The sequence below is a fragment of the Oryza sativa genome, chromosome 2 (genome assembly GCF_034140825.1).
Source record: "Oryza sativa Japonica Group chromosome 2, ASM3414082v1".
NCBI lineage: Eukaryota > Viridiplantae > Streptophyta > Magnoliopsida > Poales > Poaceae > Oryza > Oryza sativa.
In genome coordinates, this window is record NC_089036.1 from 16,864,830 (window position 1) to 16,883,876 (window position 19,047).

Genomic DNA, 19,047 nt, shown 5'->3' on the forward strand with positions numbered 1-19,047 from the left:
GGTTCAAATATTGATTTGGATCTTGACATGACTACTCAAGCAAAACTCATCATAAAGGAGTGTGATGGCCATCCCCTTGCAATAACCAATATTGTTGGTTTCTTGGCAAGAAAGCAAAAAACAGCTACGGAATGGAAGAAGTTGAATGATGATTTTAGTTCAGGGTCAGTGAGCAAAGAAAATCTTGAAATGATAAGTACAGGCCTTGAACCATCCTATGATGACTTCTCCTATCATCTAAAGTTATGCCTTCTGTACTTATCTGTTTTTCCCAAAGGCCATAATATTAGGCGCAAACGCATAGTAAGACGTTGAGCTGCAGAAGGTTATATAAGTAAGACTCATAGCTTGAGTGCAGAAGAAGTTGGTGAGAGCTATTTTGCAGAGCTTATCAATAGAAGCATCATTCAACCATCAGAACCAATACCTCACAATGCTGGCAATATTGAATATTGTCGAGTACATAATCTTATGCACAAGATTAGTGTTTCAAAATCCATGGAAGAAAATCATGGCTTTGTACTTGAAGTTAGCTCTAATAATGAAGGTATAGTACGAAATTTATCTATAATCAACGTTGGTGAGACAAACAAGAACGTATTGAAGTGTGTTGACCTAACCCATGTACGATTAGTGACTATATTTGGAGAGTGGAGAGCATCTTTAGATTTTAGAAAGATGAGGATGCTTCGGATTCTTGATTTGGAGGGCACATCTGGTTTGAAAGATCGTGACCTGAGTCAAATTGGCAATTTTCTTCACCTCAGGTATCTTTCATTAAGAGGATGTGCTGATATCTATCATCTACCAAATTCATTGGGCAACTTGTGGGACATCCAGGTGTTAGATGTCAGCGGCACAAGTATCATCAAGCTACCAAAGACCATCACCAAGCTAAAGAAGCTCCACTACCTTCGTGCCGGCAATATACCAAAGGATGATGACACCTCTTCTATAGAGTTGAAAGAATCATGTGATCTTTCAAAAATGGAGCACGAGCCAATTGATGATTTGGAAATACCAGATGTTGAAGCCAAATCAACGTTGGTGAGACAAACAAGAACGTATTGAAGTGTGTTGACCTAACCCATGTATGATCAGTGACTATATTTGGAGAGTGGAGAGCATCTTTAGATTTTAGAAAGATGAGGATGCTTCGGATTCTTGATTTGGAGGGCACATCTGGTTTGAAAGATCGTGACCTGAGTCAAATTGGCAATTTTCTTCACCTCAGGTATCTTTCATTGAGAGGATGTGCTGATATCTATCATCTACCAAATTCATTGGGCAACTTGTGGGACATCCAGGTGTTAGATGTCAGCGGCACAAGTATCATCAAGCTACCAAAGATCATCACCAAGCTAAAGAAGCTCCACTACCTTCGTGCTGGCAATATACCAAAGGATGATGCCACCTCTTCTATAGAGTTGAAAGAATCAAGTGATCTTTCGAAAATGGAGCACGAGCCAATTGATGATTTGGAAATACCAGATGTTGAAGCCAAATCAGTTCAATTTGGCATGGAGGTATTGGACAGGACAACATCTTATTGCACAATAACAATGCAAAATACTGACTATGTAAAGAAGCGTGACATATTCCACAAATATTGCAAGGTCTTGTTACCTAGTATTCTACAGGAACTTGATATGTATGGTGTTAAAGCACCTAAAGGGATTGGCCAACTGAATGACCTGCACACACTTGGTGTTGTTAACGTTGTAACCGGGAAAGTCATATTACGTGAGCTTGAAAAACTTAAAAAACTACATAAGTTAGGATTGATGGGTATCAATAAGAAAAATAGCCAAGTTGTCCTATCTGTCATTGCAAACCTTGCCCTCTTACACTCATTATCATTGCAAGCAGAGGGGGAACCAGGTTTACAAGGTTGTTTGGATCACACATTCGCACCTCTAAGTAAGCTTCAAAGCCTCAAGATTTATGGAAATCTAGTTACACTGCCAACATGGATCACCCAAATTCAGAATTTGACTAAGCTGAAGCTACGGAGCACCCAGTTGAAGCTGGATCTTTTCTTGGAAGTCCTTGGGAAGCTACCGCATTTGGCCATTTTGCGACTATGGATGAACTCTTTTCAGAGCAAAGAACTCTGTTTCAATTTTCAGCAAGGGACTTTCCTGAGTCTTGTAGTGATGGAGCTGAAAGATCAAGGAGGCCTCAAGTCATTAACCTTCATGCAAGGAGCGATGCCAAGGCTTGAGTTGCTGCAGATCGATAATTGTATACACATTGACGAAAATGGGCTTTCTGGTGTGTCATCTCTTCCAAGCCTGAGAGAAGTTATGCTCAAGGGTGACCACAACGAAGAACTCATGAAGAACCTGTGTGACCAGATCACTCTGAATCAAAACCAACCAGTTCTAAAGGGGGCATGACCGCATATGAGCTGAATGATGGATTGGTTTCTATTGTTGTTTGTGTTTCCATTTCATGTATCTTATATTTTTTGCTCATTTCCCTTCATGCTTTTTGTTTCCTTAGAGATTAATCAGTTCAGGTCACGTGTGCTGTTGCTGTTGCATAATTCTGAACGCAAATTAAGTGTGTGTGCTGGACGTGCTACACCATGTGGGCGAGTTAATTTCATGAGTTGTGGAGTTCATGTGTTTGTGAGTGTGGGGTCGGGAGGCTACTAAGGCCATCTCTAGTTTGTACTTTGTTTTATATGCATAAAGAAAAACAGAAAACGCTGTGCTTGTTAAGGCAGCACCAAATTATCTGTCCCCTCTGTTTCTCTTCTCTTTGGCATTTTGTGGAGCTCTTCCTTGTTCATTAGGTTGAAGGTGTTCGGCAGGGGGTTTGGGATGAGCTCAACTGCTCAAGAGGTGCCCCGAGCAACATGCACGATGTTGGGTAACCTGAGATGTTTATGTGTGTTCCCATCAAAATAATTAGCATTATTTCTTCTGTATTGCCACATGTTAGTGAAGCTATTTTAGATTATATAGACTTTATTAAACGTGTTGGAACTTAAGTTTTAAAATAGAGAAAGTTTGATAGACTTCATTTCTCCTTTTCGGAGTTATTTTCTAACAAGATAGAGAAAGGTAGATTTTCACCCAGGAAAAGTTAGTTTCAAACTTTCAATTAATGACAAGTTGAAGACTGTTTCAATTAGGGAAAAAGTCAGTTATACATATTCCAAAACATCCAAAAAAAACTTTAAAACCAAAGCTCTTCTTGGGCAACGCTCTGGTGCTCTCTACTCGTAGTATTATACTACCAGTAGAAATAATGTCAACCGTTTGTTTTTAAGGGCAAATTAGTAATGTACTAATACAAATTAGGGGTAACTTTGTAATTTCTTTTTTACCATCTCGGTCGGTCTGTAGGTTTGTCAGTCCCCATCATCGAGACCACGGAAAAGCAAAAAAGGAAAATGCGTCATGTCGACGTTTGATGTCACGACTACGGTATTTGGATAGTATGGGGATCGTTGGTGCTAGGATATACGCGAGACTGAGGTAAAAGAGATAGAGACAGGGATTTATATACAGGTTCAGGCCTCTGAATTGTCAGGTAATAACCCTACATCCTGTTGGCCGGAGCCGGTATTGCTTTTATTCATGATAATCACACCAGTACAATATTTGAGGTAGCCTATCTAACTGTTGTCGACATGGCGGTTTGACGATCTGACTCGTAGTCGATAACAGGGTAGCCTTCCTCCTCGAATCTGTGCTTGGCGAGATCAGAGATAGCGCTTTCATCTCTCCTGACAGTATCCGGAGACACCGTAGGGTACTAGCCGTGCTTATCCCTGAAGTCGATATCCGGCGGCGTGTCTTGGCGCATGTAGGCTTTTATGTTGTGGCTTCTATGTCGATTGTGTTGAGTGTTGATCATGTTCCCTCTCCTCCTAGGGGGGCTTGTATTTATACCTATATGTGTCCCCTTGTCCAAGTAGAACTAGGGAAACTAATATGGATACAATCCTTGTCCTTGTCGTTTCCATGTAGAACTCTGGTTGTCTTTTCTTATCTGGAACTCCCTCGAGATCAGTTTTCGTATAAGACATGGTATGTGGTGGATCCTGCCGAGATTTAGTCAACTACTATTAGGTCGCGCTTGTGGATCGCGCGCGTCCTCCCGTCGGCGTCGCGTGTGGATTGGGATTTGGGAGTCCTCCCGCCGACGGTGGAACACCCCAGACCCTCTCTGCATTCATCTATATGTGTTGTGTATCAGAAACCAATGATTTAAATCTGTCAGTTATCGAGCTCAGTGTTATCTTAGTTTATCTGCTCTTCAGCCAGGAGATAAACCATTAATCTTTCAGTTGAATTTTTTCTCGTTCGGTCAGTGTTGTCTCAAGTTTTTTTTAATGATAATTCTATTGCGAAGTCCTCAAAATTCATTTCCAAATCGTGTACAGTTGGGTACTGTGAATTTCAGACAACGAACAGTAGCTCAAACACTTTGATTCACAGCTGCAGGTTCAGTATTTTGTTTCGACGCGCTAGGCATCTCCAACATTTTCCAGGTTGGCAAGATTATCAGGAGGGAGGAGATGACTGAAGATCTAGGCTGTGCAAGAACAAAGCCTGCCTATTAGCACCGTGTTTATTCAATGGCCGGCGCCTACTGCGACTGGGGAGGACAGTCAGCGGGGCAGCGACGGCTGCTGAGAAAGGAGAAGCAACAGGGCGACGACGCTTGTTGCTGCTGCTGCGAGTGGTCAGTGCCAGTCGACGGCGGTGGCAGAACCCACAACCCACCGACGATTATATATCACCGGTAGCTTTGCCTTGTTCTTCGAGTGAGCCGGGCGTCACCGCTGCTGGCGCTCCACCACATCGCCAGGCACACGGGAAAAACTACGAGGAATTGCCATTTCAGTCGACAACGGCGGCGGAATCGGTGGAGGCGGCGATGGCGCCTGAGGGCTGAGGCGACCGAGGCGGCGGAGGCGTAGGAAGAGCAATTTGCAGCGGCTGCCAGATATTTGCGAGTGAAAAATTATGATTATACTCCTTCACACATTATTTTTTCAGGATAAAAATACCCCTCCACATTTCTATTACCATTAAATATGGTGATAGTAGAAATAGATTTCAACCCTTCGATTAAATGCGATCAATGGTTCGGATTACTTTCTACTACTGGAGTCGGGCTCTTCTTGCAAATCTTCTTTGCCTCAGCCACCACCCCGTGTTGCCACACACTATAGGTGCCCAAAGGCTCGAGGCTTGACGGCCCAGCCCAACCCAGGCACGGCATGGCATGGCCCACCCGTTGAGCCGTGCATGGGCCTCTGTGTCGACACGGTGGGCTGGCCCGGCACGACATGGTCCAAAGATCAGGGAAGCACAATAGATGAGGGAGGCCAAATAGACTTATTTTCAGTCATATGAAGGCGCGGGGATAAGTTCACCTTGACTCTCTTAACTAGTGGCCGGATCTGATTCATATCTCTGAACCAGAGTACCGGATATCTTGACCCCCAACTATTAAAATCGGTGTGATTTGACTCCCTCGGTAGTTTCACTGGCCTGACGCCTACGTGGTGGTTTCGACTTGGTTTTCATTCCACGTGGTGTTAATGTGCCGCTTATGTGCCATGAGAATTAAAAATATATATATGGGACCCATTTGTCATTCACACACAAAAATATTGTGGGTCTAACTGACATGCAGGTGGGGCCTACATGTCAGTCCTCTCTCCTTCCCTTCTTCCTCCTCCCTCTCTCTCCCTTCTCTCTTTCTCTCCCCCTTCACCATCTACGGGGAGAGTGTAACATACTCAAATATTTCAATTTTGTAGAAAATTTTTCACAAGTTTTCCATTTGGTTCTTATTGAATTTTACTAAATTGGAGCATTTTATATTTTTATCCTTTTCAAATTGATATCTCCAAATAAAAATGTTGAGTTTTTATTTCAAAATATTTCAAATCTTCTTAGTAACCTAGAAACCTTATATTAAACCTCCTTGTCAAGTTCAAAAAGTATAAACATCTTCCTATAGATTTCATCTCCTTTGAATCCTATTCAAAATAACCTCGTAAAATCCCTAAAATTTATTCATCTGGGCCAAACTTTCCTCTATTCAGCCCATCCTCCTCCTCTCCCTTCCACTCCCTCTTCCTCAGGCCGCCAGCCTAGCTGGCACATGGCCCAGCTGAGCCGAAGCCATGCCGAGCTGGCCCAACCGCGCCGCTTCCTCCCTTCTTTCCCATGGGCGCCGCCACCACCTTGCCCAATTCGGCGCGCCGCCGCCCTGCTGCGCCGCCCCAACCACCCGTTGCTGCCACGCCACCACCGCGCTGCCATTGCCGCAACCGGGGGTGCATCGTGGCAACCCCGAGGCCAAAGCCGCCACTGCCATTCCATGGCCGCCACCGCCATTCCATGGCTGCCGCCGCTATGCTGCCACCATCGCTGTTCTCCACCGTCACCCACGGTTCTCACCACCGCCGCATGACGCTGCGCCACCTCCTCGGCTGCGTGTTGCCGCAAGCCGCCGCCGACTTAAAATTATCTTAAAATGCTTGGAAACTTGAGTATCATCATTCTAAGCATAAGATGTTGAAATAAAGAGAAAATAAAATACAATAATAAATTCTCGTTATCTTCATCAAGATTTTATGTTTAAAACTACTTATACTTCAGGAATAGGAATCACCAATATGACACAACTCTAGAACCGGGAGTATGACACATTTCATTCGAATGATTTAATTTCACCTCTGCAGAGACTGTCCAGCTTTACCCATACGATGCCCACAGCTAGCTAGGCTGAGAACAACAGAGCCATTCGAGAGTCTCACTTACTACTAGTTACTGCATCGGCTCGTCATAGCCCGAGCTCGGAGGTATTAGAGGTATCTCCTCGTCGCCCTCAGGCTCCGGAGCTCCATCGATCTCCTCTCTCTCTCTCCTATTCGCTAGGCGGCGTCTCCACCTCCTCCCTGTCTCTCTCGCTGCCCCCAAATCCGACGGTGAATCTAGGGCCCCGCGCTGATGACCGCCGCCGCCCGCCGATCGTGATCAGGAGGGAGGATACTGGGCGTCGCGAGGAGGCAACTCAGATCCAGGCCCGTGAGTGCCGCCGCCGCGGACAACCTCCTCGGTTTTTTCCTCGCTCGCTTGCCTGCACGCACCCCTCGGTTTTCCCAGTTTTTGGTGCGGTTGGATTTCGATCTGTGATTGGGGGGTCACTGACAGGTAATGGATGGTGTGTATGTGTGTGTTGGGGGGGAGGGGGTGCAGATGCTGGGGCAGGTACTGCAGAGGCTCCGCCCGGCGACGGCAGCAGTGCGGAGGCGGCGAGGTGCGGCAGAGTGGGAGGAGGCAAAGCGAGACGAAGGGCTGGGAAGGGTAGGTGAGGAATTATTTTCTTCCGCTCCCCCGTGCCCTATTTGCGCGTTATGGGGTTTATCTCCTTCAACAGTACCTAAATGGGGGTTTATCTCCTTCAACAGTACCTCTATCCATTTAGGTCACTCAAAATAGGTTCCTTGCACCGTGGGATTGAGTGTCTTTGTGCCAATTTTTTAGGCTAAGACCCTTATACCGGTGCTTGCACTGTGACTGCCCTTAATCATCAAATCTCGAATTGTGACCTAGATGATTACAAAAGTTGGCTACTGAATTGCTTTAATTTAGTAACAATTAGATAGCATGGATTTAAGTAAAGATGTTGACTTCCCAAATTGGAAATATTTCTCTAAGCAAGAGGGAGGGGGAAGGGAGGTGTTTGGATTGGGTTGAGGGGTTATATTTGAAGCAACCAACGGTGTCTGCAGTACCTCAGTGCTCAGTGCCAATTTGATGGATTAACATTGTGTTTTACATGGTCAGGATCCTAAGTCTACTCAAGGGTACTTTCAAGATGCCAAATAGCCTGCATCTTCAGTTGAATTAGATATATATTTTGCCGATTTGACTCTTGGAATCAGTAATTAAGTTAATCTCTTGCTAGTTGATTAAGCTAGCTAGATTTCCTGTGGGCGCATCACCAATACTAGTTACAGTTGCTAACTGTGTCCGTGAACATAGATTTACTGCAGCGTAGTACTCTCTACCATCTAGATTTATACTATTATAATATGTACTATTATAATAGTAGGTTTTATATTTTAGTAATTAGTAGAAGCAGTGAGTAGCATAGTACCAGTTGCAGGATTGCAGCGGCGTAATAAGGTCCATGATTGTTTTCTTTCCGCTCCTTTCTATCCTTCTATTTTCCGAAGTCGTCACTTTCTCCCTCTGTAAATCTGTAATCCTAACCGTATGTAAACCCTATCCTTCTTAATATATACGACAGAGCTCCTGCTGTCTCTCTCTTTTTTTAAAAAAATGCAGCAGCGTCTAATTAATCTTCGATCTGTTCCTTTCAGCCAAGCGATGTAACCAACCACTAGGATGTGTTCTTTTTTTAGTAAATTTCATAAAACTATATATACTTTGACTAAACTATCACAAAAGTGTTATATCATAAAAACTGCAGACTTAATTAGCAACAAAATAACCATATAGAACTATAGAATTAAAATAGAGTTTCACAAAACTATAAATTTAGCAACAAATTTATCATACAACTACAGATTTTAGATAGAGTTTCACAAAACTACAGATAAAATAACAAAACTTATCACAAAACTACATGTTTAGTGCTAATTTAATCATAAAACTATAATATTTGTAGCTACAATATAACGGTAGTACTATGGATTGAAGCTATACAACTTGTAGGTTTTTTTTTTTTGATAAAATTAGCCTTAATTCTATAGTTTTGTAGTATAACATTTTAAATCCATAATTTAGTTTTGTGAAGTTTACTTTTTTGGATGAGTGGTCGATCGGTGTTTTTTTTTTTGGGGGACCTCCAGGTGTTGGATGTCAGTGGCACAAATATCATCAAGCTACCGAAGACCATCATCAAACTAAAGATGCTGCAATACCTTCGTGCTGGCAAGGTACCAAAGGATGATCTACTCTCTTCTTTAGACTTGAAAGAATCAAGGGATCTTTCAAAAATGGTGCACGAAGCAATTGATGGTGTTGAATTGCCGGATGTGGTAGCCAAATCAGTTCAATTTGGCACGACAGCATTGGACATGACAGCAGCTTATTGCACAAAGATAGTACAAAATACCAACAATATAAAGAAGCATGACATATTCCACAAATATTGCAATGTCTTGTTACCTAGTATTCTTTGGGGACTTGACATGTATGGTGTTGAAGCTCCTGATGGGATTGGCCAACTGAATGACCTGCAGACACTAGGTGTTGTTAATGTTGCAGTTAGGAAAGCCATATTGCGTGAGCTTGAAAAACTTACGAAACTACACAAGTTAGGATTGACTGGTGTCAACAAGGAAAACAGCCAAGCTGTCATGTCTGTCATTGCCAACCTTTCCCTTCTTCACTCATTATCATTGCGAGCGGAGGGGGATCAAGGTTTACAAGGCTGTCTAGATCACAAGTTCTCACCTCCAAGTAAGCTTCAAAGCCTCAAGATTTATGGAAATCTAGTTACACTGCCAACATGGATCACTCAGCTCCAGAATTTGGCTAAGCTGAAGCTACGGAGCACCCAATTGAAGCTAGCTCTTTCCTTGGAAGTCCTTGGGAAGCTACCACATTTGGCCATTCTGCGGCTATGGAAGAATTCTTTTAAGAGCAAAGAACTCATTTTCCTTTTTCAGCAGGGGACTTTCCCCAGTCTTCTATTGCTGGAGATTAAAGATATAGATGGCCTCAAATCATTAAGCTTCACACAAGGAGCGATGCCAAGGCTTGAGTTGTTGCATACTGATAATTGTATACACATCGACAACAATGGGTTTTCTGGTGTGTCATCTCTCCCAAGCCTAAAAGAAGTTATGCTCAAGGGTGACTACAACGACAAATTATTGAAGAACCTACGTAATCAGCTTGCTCTAAATCAAAACCAACCAGTTCTAAAGGGGGCATGACCGCAAGAACTTAATGTAGTTTATTATTTTTTGTGTTTCCATTTCATGTATCTTATAATTGTTGCTCGTTTCCCTTCCTTCTATTTGTTTCTTTAAAGTTTAATAAGTTTAGGTTACGCGTGTTGCTGCTAATGTGTACTTCTGCACACACATAAGCTTGTTAGTTGGCTGTCATTTTTGTTTTCATGTTCCTTAGTTTAAGTTTCATGAGTCATGGAGTTTCTTTGTTTTATATGTAGCAAGAAAACCCGAAACGCTGCGCTTGTTGAGGCAGCACCAAATTCTCTGAGTTCTTAGTATTACTTTGGCATCGAGCTCTTCTCTGTTTATTAGGTCGAAGGTGTTTGACCGGGATTTGGGCTGAACTCCAACAGGTGCAAGGTGCATTAATTGGGGCTCAGCTTGGGTGACATTGGCTAGCTATGTCACAACGTGACATTGGATAAATCTAGACCATCCGAAACAAATCCAATGGAGATGCCGCTTGGGCCCACCTGCAGGTGCAAAATAATACCCAATCCATCCATTCCTGCGCGTGACGGCGCCCCAGATCCATCCATCGCGCGCGTGCTTCGCCAGTTCGCCTCCCATCGCCGCGAGCCAGCTGGGAGACTCACCGCCGCCGCCGTGACCGGAGACCACCGCGAGTGGGGAGGTGACCGGGCGAGCGCCGCACGAGGCAACCTCTGGAGGGGGTTGTTGTATAGACTAGATAGTACCCCGCGCGTTGCTGCGGGGATTCATGTGCAATATATAGTTATAATAAACTTAAAAATATATCCATACTACAATTGTGTAATATCTAAGAAAATGTATGATTAATATAGTACAAAAATATTATGCGATAATCTGATTTGTGTAATATGTAAGAAAATGCATGATTAATATAGTACAGAAATATTATGCAATAATCTGAAGCATCAAAGTACCATTCATGGGTGCAAACGATTAGTGATGCTGTGGTATAATGTAATGCATATATATATTAGATTATTAAAGGAAATAGTTTTTTTAGAGTGAATTATATTCTTAAACCATGTCTGAGTGGAACAAGCAGATTAGATTGTAATATTTTGTAGCTCTAAGCTAGTGCCTTACAACTAATTAAGCTGCCATCTAAAGTACTAACCTTGGTCTGTGGAGTTGGAGCAATGCAAGAAGTCTACAGCTGAAATACCGTGTTAAGATGACGCAAAATGTAGGTGCCTGCAACATGTATAACATAGGCAATAGTTCAACAAAAGAAAGTACAATTCCATGAAATGTTTTAAAAGGGTCAGTTTTACCTCATACTAAAATACCACATATTTTACTGACAGATAGATAGCGGAAGTTATTTCTAACATAGAATATACAATTTTAGTGAACTAATTAAGGAGAAAATGTGATATCTGGCAGATGATTCCGGAAAGAAAGGAGAAAGCAATATGCAGCACAAATAGAAATTAATGACCACAATATCAATAAACTAACTGGATGGAGGTTAGAAAAATCTGAGAACCAAAAGTTGTCGAGAAAAAGGTTTTTGAACACCAGGATAATCAAATTACTATATGCATTGTTGCCAATGGCGATCGATGGCATTTATGTTTTGTGGTTGATCGCATCAGCTGATGCAATTACATCCTTGCACTACATTAAAACCTCCGGCAAAACAAAATCCGAAGAATAAGGTTACACTAATCGTAAAATTGTAGCTTACAAACCTGAATGTAAAGTAGAAACACCATATAGCAAGGAAGGGTAGCATGTGCACATCCAAGAATCAATATATGTACCTAAATTAAGTTAATTGCTGAAACAATCATAGCATGTCCTTCCTGTCTACACATGAAAATTCTGACAGTGTTTTTATGGAACAAATTGCTTAGTACCTCTTACAAAGATGGTATCGTAGGATGGTCATATAATAATAATATCTGGAAAGCCGGTGACCATGAACGAATACGAGGTACCAAATATATATTAGGATTTTTTCTTGATAGAGAACTCATATAGAGAAACCAAATCAGTTGCTGCTTTGGATGGGAATGTTCTGGGGACTGACCTCATTAGCCAATAGTAATAGGAACTAACTGCAATAGGAATTAATAGTAATGATGAACTGCAATATGAATACATAAACACAACAAATTATAGGTGTAGAAAAATTGTAAAATTGGTTTATATACAATGAACTAATAGTAATGAACTGCAATATGAATACATAAACACAACAAATTATAGGTGTAGAAAAATTGTAAAATTGGTTTATATACAATGAACAGGGCTAGTAGAAACCGAATAAATACCATGAATTGACTCAAAGTGTACAGACCAAATAAATTTCAATCTTGCTAGTAGAAATGCGAAACCAAATCCATCTCTGTTTTTTAATCATTTGATAATTTCACTGACAATATGAAGAAATCAGTCTAGCGTGACTGGAAAAAAAATGCGAATAAGTTGCATGAACATATATAAGATTTAAGAAGAGGATGAAACATACCTTTGGGAGAGCAATATACTCGAAGGTGAGTGAGCGGGTGAAGCTTTAATGGGAGGGAGAGGCCCCCGTTTCCAGCGAGGTGGATAAAGTAGGAGACAAATCGAAGTAACGTGAGCAGACTATTAATGCCGAGGAAGATGGTTTATCATGAAATTTTGTTCCATGTGCGGTGGCGATTAGTTTCTGTCTCTCCAAACACCATGAAGGCGAGCAGTCTCGAGGAGCCGGGAAGCATGGGAGGCGCGCAGGAGGTGGGGAGCCGGCGGGTCGGTCACCATTCTAGCAGTGCCGGCAGATGCGAACGCTTGGGAGTCAAGAGCGATAACGACGCAGTATAATCGGAATGGGTGCATTGGTGTCAGAGCTCCTGATGACCAGCCGGTAGATCAAGGTGATGGCGGCAATAACCTGGAGGAAGAACAGAGCGAAGGCGGAAAGGAGAAAGGCATCACCCTCAAGGCAAAACGTAATAGAGTTGCTAATACTAAGTATAGTGGGCCCAAATGGTTTGTGTAATTGGGCGTGCCTGCGTGTGGCCCATGAGTGGTTGGTGAGACTGGAGACCTGTATAACTATACTGTTGCGTGTTCAAATGAAAGGCATCGATCTGGAACCTGGAGGCGAAGGTGGCGGTGGCTCCGATCCTGTTGGATCGTGAGAAGGTTCTAGGATTCCCAAATTATCTTGTGTGTTCTTGAGTTCGTGATTGCTGTGAGTGAGGGTTCTAACAAATCTGGTATCAGAGCTCGTTTCGATCCACAAACTCTTGATTCGGCTGTAGAATCACCGATCGAGAATTGGATTCCACTCTCGGGTGGAAACCACGAAAAGGCAACTTGCCTCGATTGGGTTAGCTGAATTCGGAGCGGATTGAGGGTTTTGATCCTGGAGAAGCCACGCTACGTGACCAAGCAAGCGGCGCAAATCATGGCGCAAGAAGGTAAACTGGATCTGTTGCTCAAAACATTGGAGGAAAATGAGAAGAAGAGGGCGGAAGCAGAGGACCGGAATTGAGCGGATCTGAAAGAGCTCAGGGCGGCGATGGAGGCTAGGTTGCCTCATGTGGAGAAGCAGGTAGTAGAGCTGCACGTGACTATGGGGGATTTGAGCGTGAAGGTGAAGAAGTTGAAGAATGCTCTGCTGCGGCAAGCAAAGGTGGAGAAGATGACTGGGGAAGTTAAGGAAGATCCCTTCATAGCGTCTCCTTCTCCCTCTCCGTCCCTGATCCATGGTAAGCAAGACCCCATGCTGAACTCAACTTTTCCTTTTGCTATTGAGAATTCTGTGGCGCATGAGGAAAGTTTGGGTGGATCTGGAGTAATACCTGGTAGTGTACCTGCGATGACTTGCCCTCAATTCAATGGAGAGAATCCACAGATGTGGCGTGCTAATTGTGAAGTGTATTTTGATGTTTATGGAATTCCCTCGGGGCAATGGGTGAAAATAGCAACTCTGAATTTTGTTGGAAATGCTGCTTACTGGTTACAATCTGTCAGAAATCAGCTGATAGGGGTGACATGGTTGGACCTGTGTGATAGGGTGTGTGCTAGGTTTACTAGAGACAGGCAGGAGGCATTGGTGAGGCAATGGTTCCATGTCAGGCAGACTAACACAGTAGCTGAATATGTTGAACGATTCGATGGGCTCATGCACCAGTTACTGGCTTATGAACATTCAGTGCTTCAAGTGTACTTTGTGCAGAAATTTATTGATGGGTTAAAAGAAAAAGTGAGAAGGGTGGTAATGGTATAGCGCCCGCAAGATATGGATGCAGCCAGCTCGGTTGCTTTGTTGCAAGAAGAAGCTATGAAAGGAGTTAAGATGGGGACTTATAAAAGGAGTGACAGTACTAGCTATGTCAAACCCATGCACAAGGTAGTGTCACAAGGAAACCTGTCTGTCCAAGCTAACAGGGACTTATGGAGTTCACCGGGAGAAGATAAAAAGGGGCAAGAAACTAGCAGACCCAAGGAAGATAAACTATCTGCATTAAAGGCTTATAGAAGGTCTAAGGGACTATGTTTTGTTTGTGGGGAAAGATGGGAAAAGGACCACAAGTGTGCTACATCAATTCAACTTCATGTGGTTCAGGAATTGATAGAAGTTTTGCAGGGTGAAGTAGAAGAAATGGCAATTTCTGAGAATACCACTGAAGGTGAAGAACCCATAGTAATGGCTTTATCACAGCAAGCTGCTAGTGGAACTGAATCAGGCAATTCAATCAAGCTCAGGGGATAGATTCAGGGCACTGAGTTGCTAATGCTTGTAGACTCAGGTAACACTAATTCATTTATTGATGATCAGGTTGGAATGAGATTATCTGGAGTGAAGTGTCTGAAACAACCACTGAAGGTGCAGATAGCTGATGGGGGCCAGCTAGCTTGTTCCAAAATGATTCCAGGTTGTAACTGGTGGATGCAAGGCCACAGTTTCAAATCTGATTTCAAATTGATTCCATGGGGCAGTTATGACATAATTTTGGGGATGGATTGGTTGGAGAAGCATAGTCCTATGCAGGTGGATTGGATCAACAAATAGTTGGAGTTCCAGTATCAAACTCAACTTATTATACTCCAGGGTCTTCAGCAACCTAGCAGCAGCTGCTCTCAAATCTCTGTAGAACAATTGCTGGGAATGGCTAAGGCTGGCTCCATTCTGTATATGGTCAAATTAGCTGATGTAGCTGCTGCAGAGGACCAGCCTATTCCAGAAGTCATTCAACAAGTGATTCACAAATACCAGGAAATATTTGAAGAACCCAAGGGGTTACCTCCCAGGAGGAATTGTGATCACAAAATTCCTTTGATGGAAGGAGCACAACCAGTGAACATAAGGCCATACAGGTACAACCCTGAGTTAAAAACTGAAATTGAGAAACAGGTGCAAGAGATGTTGGTTTCTGGAGTTATTCAACCAAGTCAGAGTGCTTGGTCCTCTCCTGCCTTATTGGTTAGGAAGAAAGATGGGTCTTGGAGACTGTGTGTTGACTATAGGCACCTCAATGCACTTACCATTAAAAGCAAGTATCATGTCCCCATTATAGAAGAGTTGCTAGATGAGCTATATGGTTCAAAATGGTTTACTAAGCTTGACCTTCGAGCTGGCTACCATCAAGTCAGAATGAGTCCTGGAGAAGAACCTAAAACTGCATTTCAAACCCATTATGGCCATTTTGAGTACAAGGTTATGTCGTTTGGTTTTACTGGGGCACCTGCTACCTTTCAAGCAGCTATGAACAAAACCTTGGCATCAGTCTTAAGAAGATGTGCTCTAGTATTCTTTGATGATATATTGATTTATAGTCCAGATCTTAAAACACATGTGGCTCATGTTTCACAAGTATTGCAGCTATTGAAGCAGGATCAGTGGCAGGTGAAGTTATCTAAGTGTTCTTTTGCACAACAGCAAGTTTCTTACTTGGGCCATGTGATTGGGGTACAAGGAGTAGCTACTGATCCTGGCAAAATCAATGATGTGGTTAATTGGGCAGTTCCAACTACCATTAAAAAGTTAAGAGGATTCCTCGGTCTTGCTGGATACTACAGAAAGTTTGTCAGAAACTTTGGAGTGTTGTGTAAACCCTTGACTCAGCTGCTAAGGAAGGGAGTATCTTATAAGTGGACTGAGGAAACACAAGAAGCTTTTCTGGCCATTAAGCAAGCATTGGTGTCTGCCCCTGTTCTTGCTTTACCTGACTTTTCTAAGACATTCACAGTAGAAACAGATGCTAGTGATTATGGCATTGGAGTTGTGCCGTCACAGGAGGGACACCCAGTTGCCTATCTTAGCAAAGCATTGGGTCCACGGTCCAGGGGTCTTTCTACTTATGAGAAAGAGTGTATGGTTGTCTTATTGGCTGTAGAGCGTTGGAGGCCTTACTTGCAACATCAGGAATTCGTTATACTCACAGATCACCACAGTTTAGTCTATCTGTCAGATCAAAGGTTGCATACTCCCTGGCAACAGAGAGCATTCACCAAGTTATTGGGGTTGCAATATAAAATTTGTTATAGGAAGGGCAGTACCAAGTCTGCAGCTAATGCATTATCCAGAAAGGAGAATGATGAGGAAGTGCAACTGCTAGCAATATCTGTTGGAGTGCCTGTATGGATACAAGAAGTGATTAAGGGCTATGTCTCCGACCCTTTTTCATCTCAGTTACTAACTGAATTGACTGTGAACAGAGAAGCAAGAAACCATTTCTCTTTGCAAGATGGTCTCTTAAGGTATAAGGGCAGAGTGTGGGTTGGTAATAATTCTGATTTGCGGTCTAAACTCATGGAAGAAATGCACAGTCAGCCACTTGGGGGACACTCTGGCTTCCCAGTAACTTACAGGAGGTTGAAGCATTTGTTTGCTTGGCAAGGAATGAAACAGCAAGTCAAGCAGTATGTTTAGAACTGCCAAATCTGCATACAGGCCAAACCAGAGAGAGTGAAATACCCTAGGTTACTACAACCATTACATGTTCCTGAAGGTGCATGGCAAGTGATTTCTATGGATTTCATTGAGGGATTACCAACATCTGAGAGATACAATTGCATTATGGTGGTTGTAGATAAGTTTTCTAAGTTTGCTCATTTCCTACCACTGTCTCATCCTTACACTGCAGCCAGTGTTGCTGACATCTTCATGAGGAATATTTATAAGCTTCATGGCATGCCCAAGGTGATAATTTCTAATCGAGACAGAATCTTCACTAGTCATTTTTGGGACTATTTGTTCACTAAGGCTGGAACCAAACTGCATATGAGCTCATCTTATCATCCTCAGTCAGATGGCCAGACTGAGAGAGTGAATCAATGTTTAGAAATCTTCCTGAGGTGCTTCATTCATTCTGTCCCTCGCAAATGGGCTACTTGGCTATATTTGGCAGAATTCTGGTACAATACCTCTTACCACTCGGTAGTTCACAAAACACCCTTTGAAGTTACTTATGGATATCAACCCACTCACTTTGGCGTCAGCATGGAGGATTGCTCAGTTCCTGATCTGGCTGAGTGGATGAGAGACAGAAGGTCGATGCATCAACTGATTCAACAACACCTAAATCGGGCTCAACAGCAGATGAAGGCTTATGCTGATAAGAACAGATCCTTTCGTGAGTTTACAGTTGGAGATTGGGTGTACCTCAAAATCCAGCCATATGTTCAATCATTAGTAGCCAAAAGAGCTAATCACAAACTTGCATTTCGATATTTTGGGCCATTCCAGATTCTACAGAAGGTGGGCACTATAGCTTATAAGCTAGATTTGCCGGAAGATTGTCTCTTTCATCCAGTCGTGCATGTGTCACAACTGAAAGCAGCCAAGGGTTTTACTCCTTCAGTTCATCATACTCTGCCTTCTGAATTGGGCAAATTGCAAGTACCAATGGCATTCCTGGACTATCGTCTGTTCAAAAAGGGTAACTCTGTTTTATCCCAAGTTCTAACGCAATGGTCAGGTGGTGCGGCGGAGGATGCTACATGGGAGGATCAGGAAGACCTACGTGCCAGGTTTCCGCATGCGCCGGCTTGGGGGCAAGCCGGTTCCCAAGGAAGGGAGAATGTCAGAGCTCCTGATGACCAACTGGTAGATGAAGGTGATGGCGGCAATAACCTGGAGGAAGAAGAACAGAGTGAAGGCGGACAGGAGAAAGGCGTCACCCTTAAGGCAAAACGTAATAGAGTTGCTAATACTAAGTATAGTGGGCCCGAATGGCTTGTGTAATTGGGCGTGCCTGCGTGTGGCCCATGAGTGGTTGGTGAGACTGGAGACCTGTATAACTATACTGTTGCGTGTTCAAATGAAAGGCATCGATCTGGAAACTGGAGGCGAAGGCGGCGGTGGCTCCGATCCTGTTGGATCGTGAGAAGGTTCTAGGATTCCCAAATTATCTTGTGTGTTCTTGAGTTCGTGATTGCTGTGAGTGAGGGTTCTAACAATTGGGCCTTGGTAGTGGCTTGGGCTTGCCCATGTATATTGGGCAGTGGTTAACGGTAGGGAGGAGAGGGACTGCAATCTGAACGATTGCTATTTCATCTAACGATTTAGAGATGAATTTACAAATTGTGGGGAAAAAGTGCACCGAAGGTCCCTCAACTTGTCATCCGGATAAAAAAAACGTCCTCAAACCGCAAAACCAGATATGCGGGGTCCCTTAACTATACAAAATTGTTCACTTTAGGTCCCTCGGTGGTTTTGACCCCGGTTTTGTCTGACGTGGCGGTTGCGTCAGCATGGGACCCACGTGGGCCCCACATGTCAGGTAGACCACGTCACCACCCTCTCTCTCTCTCTCCCTTCCTCTCTCCTTTTTTCCTCTCCACGTGGATGTCGGCAGTGTCTTCGACGCAGTGGGGAGGAAGGCCGGCGTGGCCGGAGGCTGACGGGGAAGGAGCGCGGCGGAGAGGAGGGCCGATGCGACGGGCAGCGCCGCCAATGGCTGTCGTCGCGCGGGGAGGAGCGCGGCAGTCGTCTGCCTTCCCTCCTCCTCCTCCGCATGCCGTGCGGCGCGGCGCCATTGCCGTGGCCTACGGGGCATCGTCGGGGTGAGGCGGCGACGCATGGTGGCGCGGGCGGCGTGGTGGAGGGGAGGGCCTGCGTAGAGTGGCCGATGCACGGTGGC

General features: G+C 43.7%; 1 protein-coding gene across 1 annotated transcript; it reads left to right on the forward strand.

The window, feature by feature from the left end:
* The first annotated feature begins 678 nt into the window (after positions 1 to 678).
* LOC136355247 (disease resistance protein PIK5-NP-like) lies at positions 679 to 2,399 on the forward strand. Its single transcript, XM_066307634.1, has 3 exons — positions 679 to 1,047; positions 1,308 to 1,526; positions 2,130 to 2,399. The coding sequence occupies exons 1-3, from the start codon at positions 679 to 681 to the stop codon at positions 2,397 to 2,399; spliced, it is 858 nt and encodes a 285-aa protein (XP_066163731.1).
* The last annotated feature ends 16,648 nt before the right edge of the window (positions 2,400 to 19,047 follow it).

Bases quoted from the DNA above. Each gene is read 5' to 3' on its own strand.
- LOC136355247 (XM_066307634.1), top strand. From the start codon at position 679: ATGAGGATGCTTCGGATTCTTGATTTGGAGGGCACATCTGGTTTGAAA. The intron at 1,048-1,307 runs GTGAGACAAACA...TGGGACATCCAG, and splicing joins TTGAAGCCAAATCAACGTTG to GTGTTAGATGTCAGCGGCAC. The intron at 1,527-2,129 runs GTATTGGACAGG...TTCAATTTTCAG, and splicing joins CAGTTCAATTTGGCATGGAG to CAAGGGACTTTCCTGAGTCT.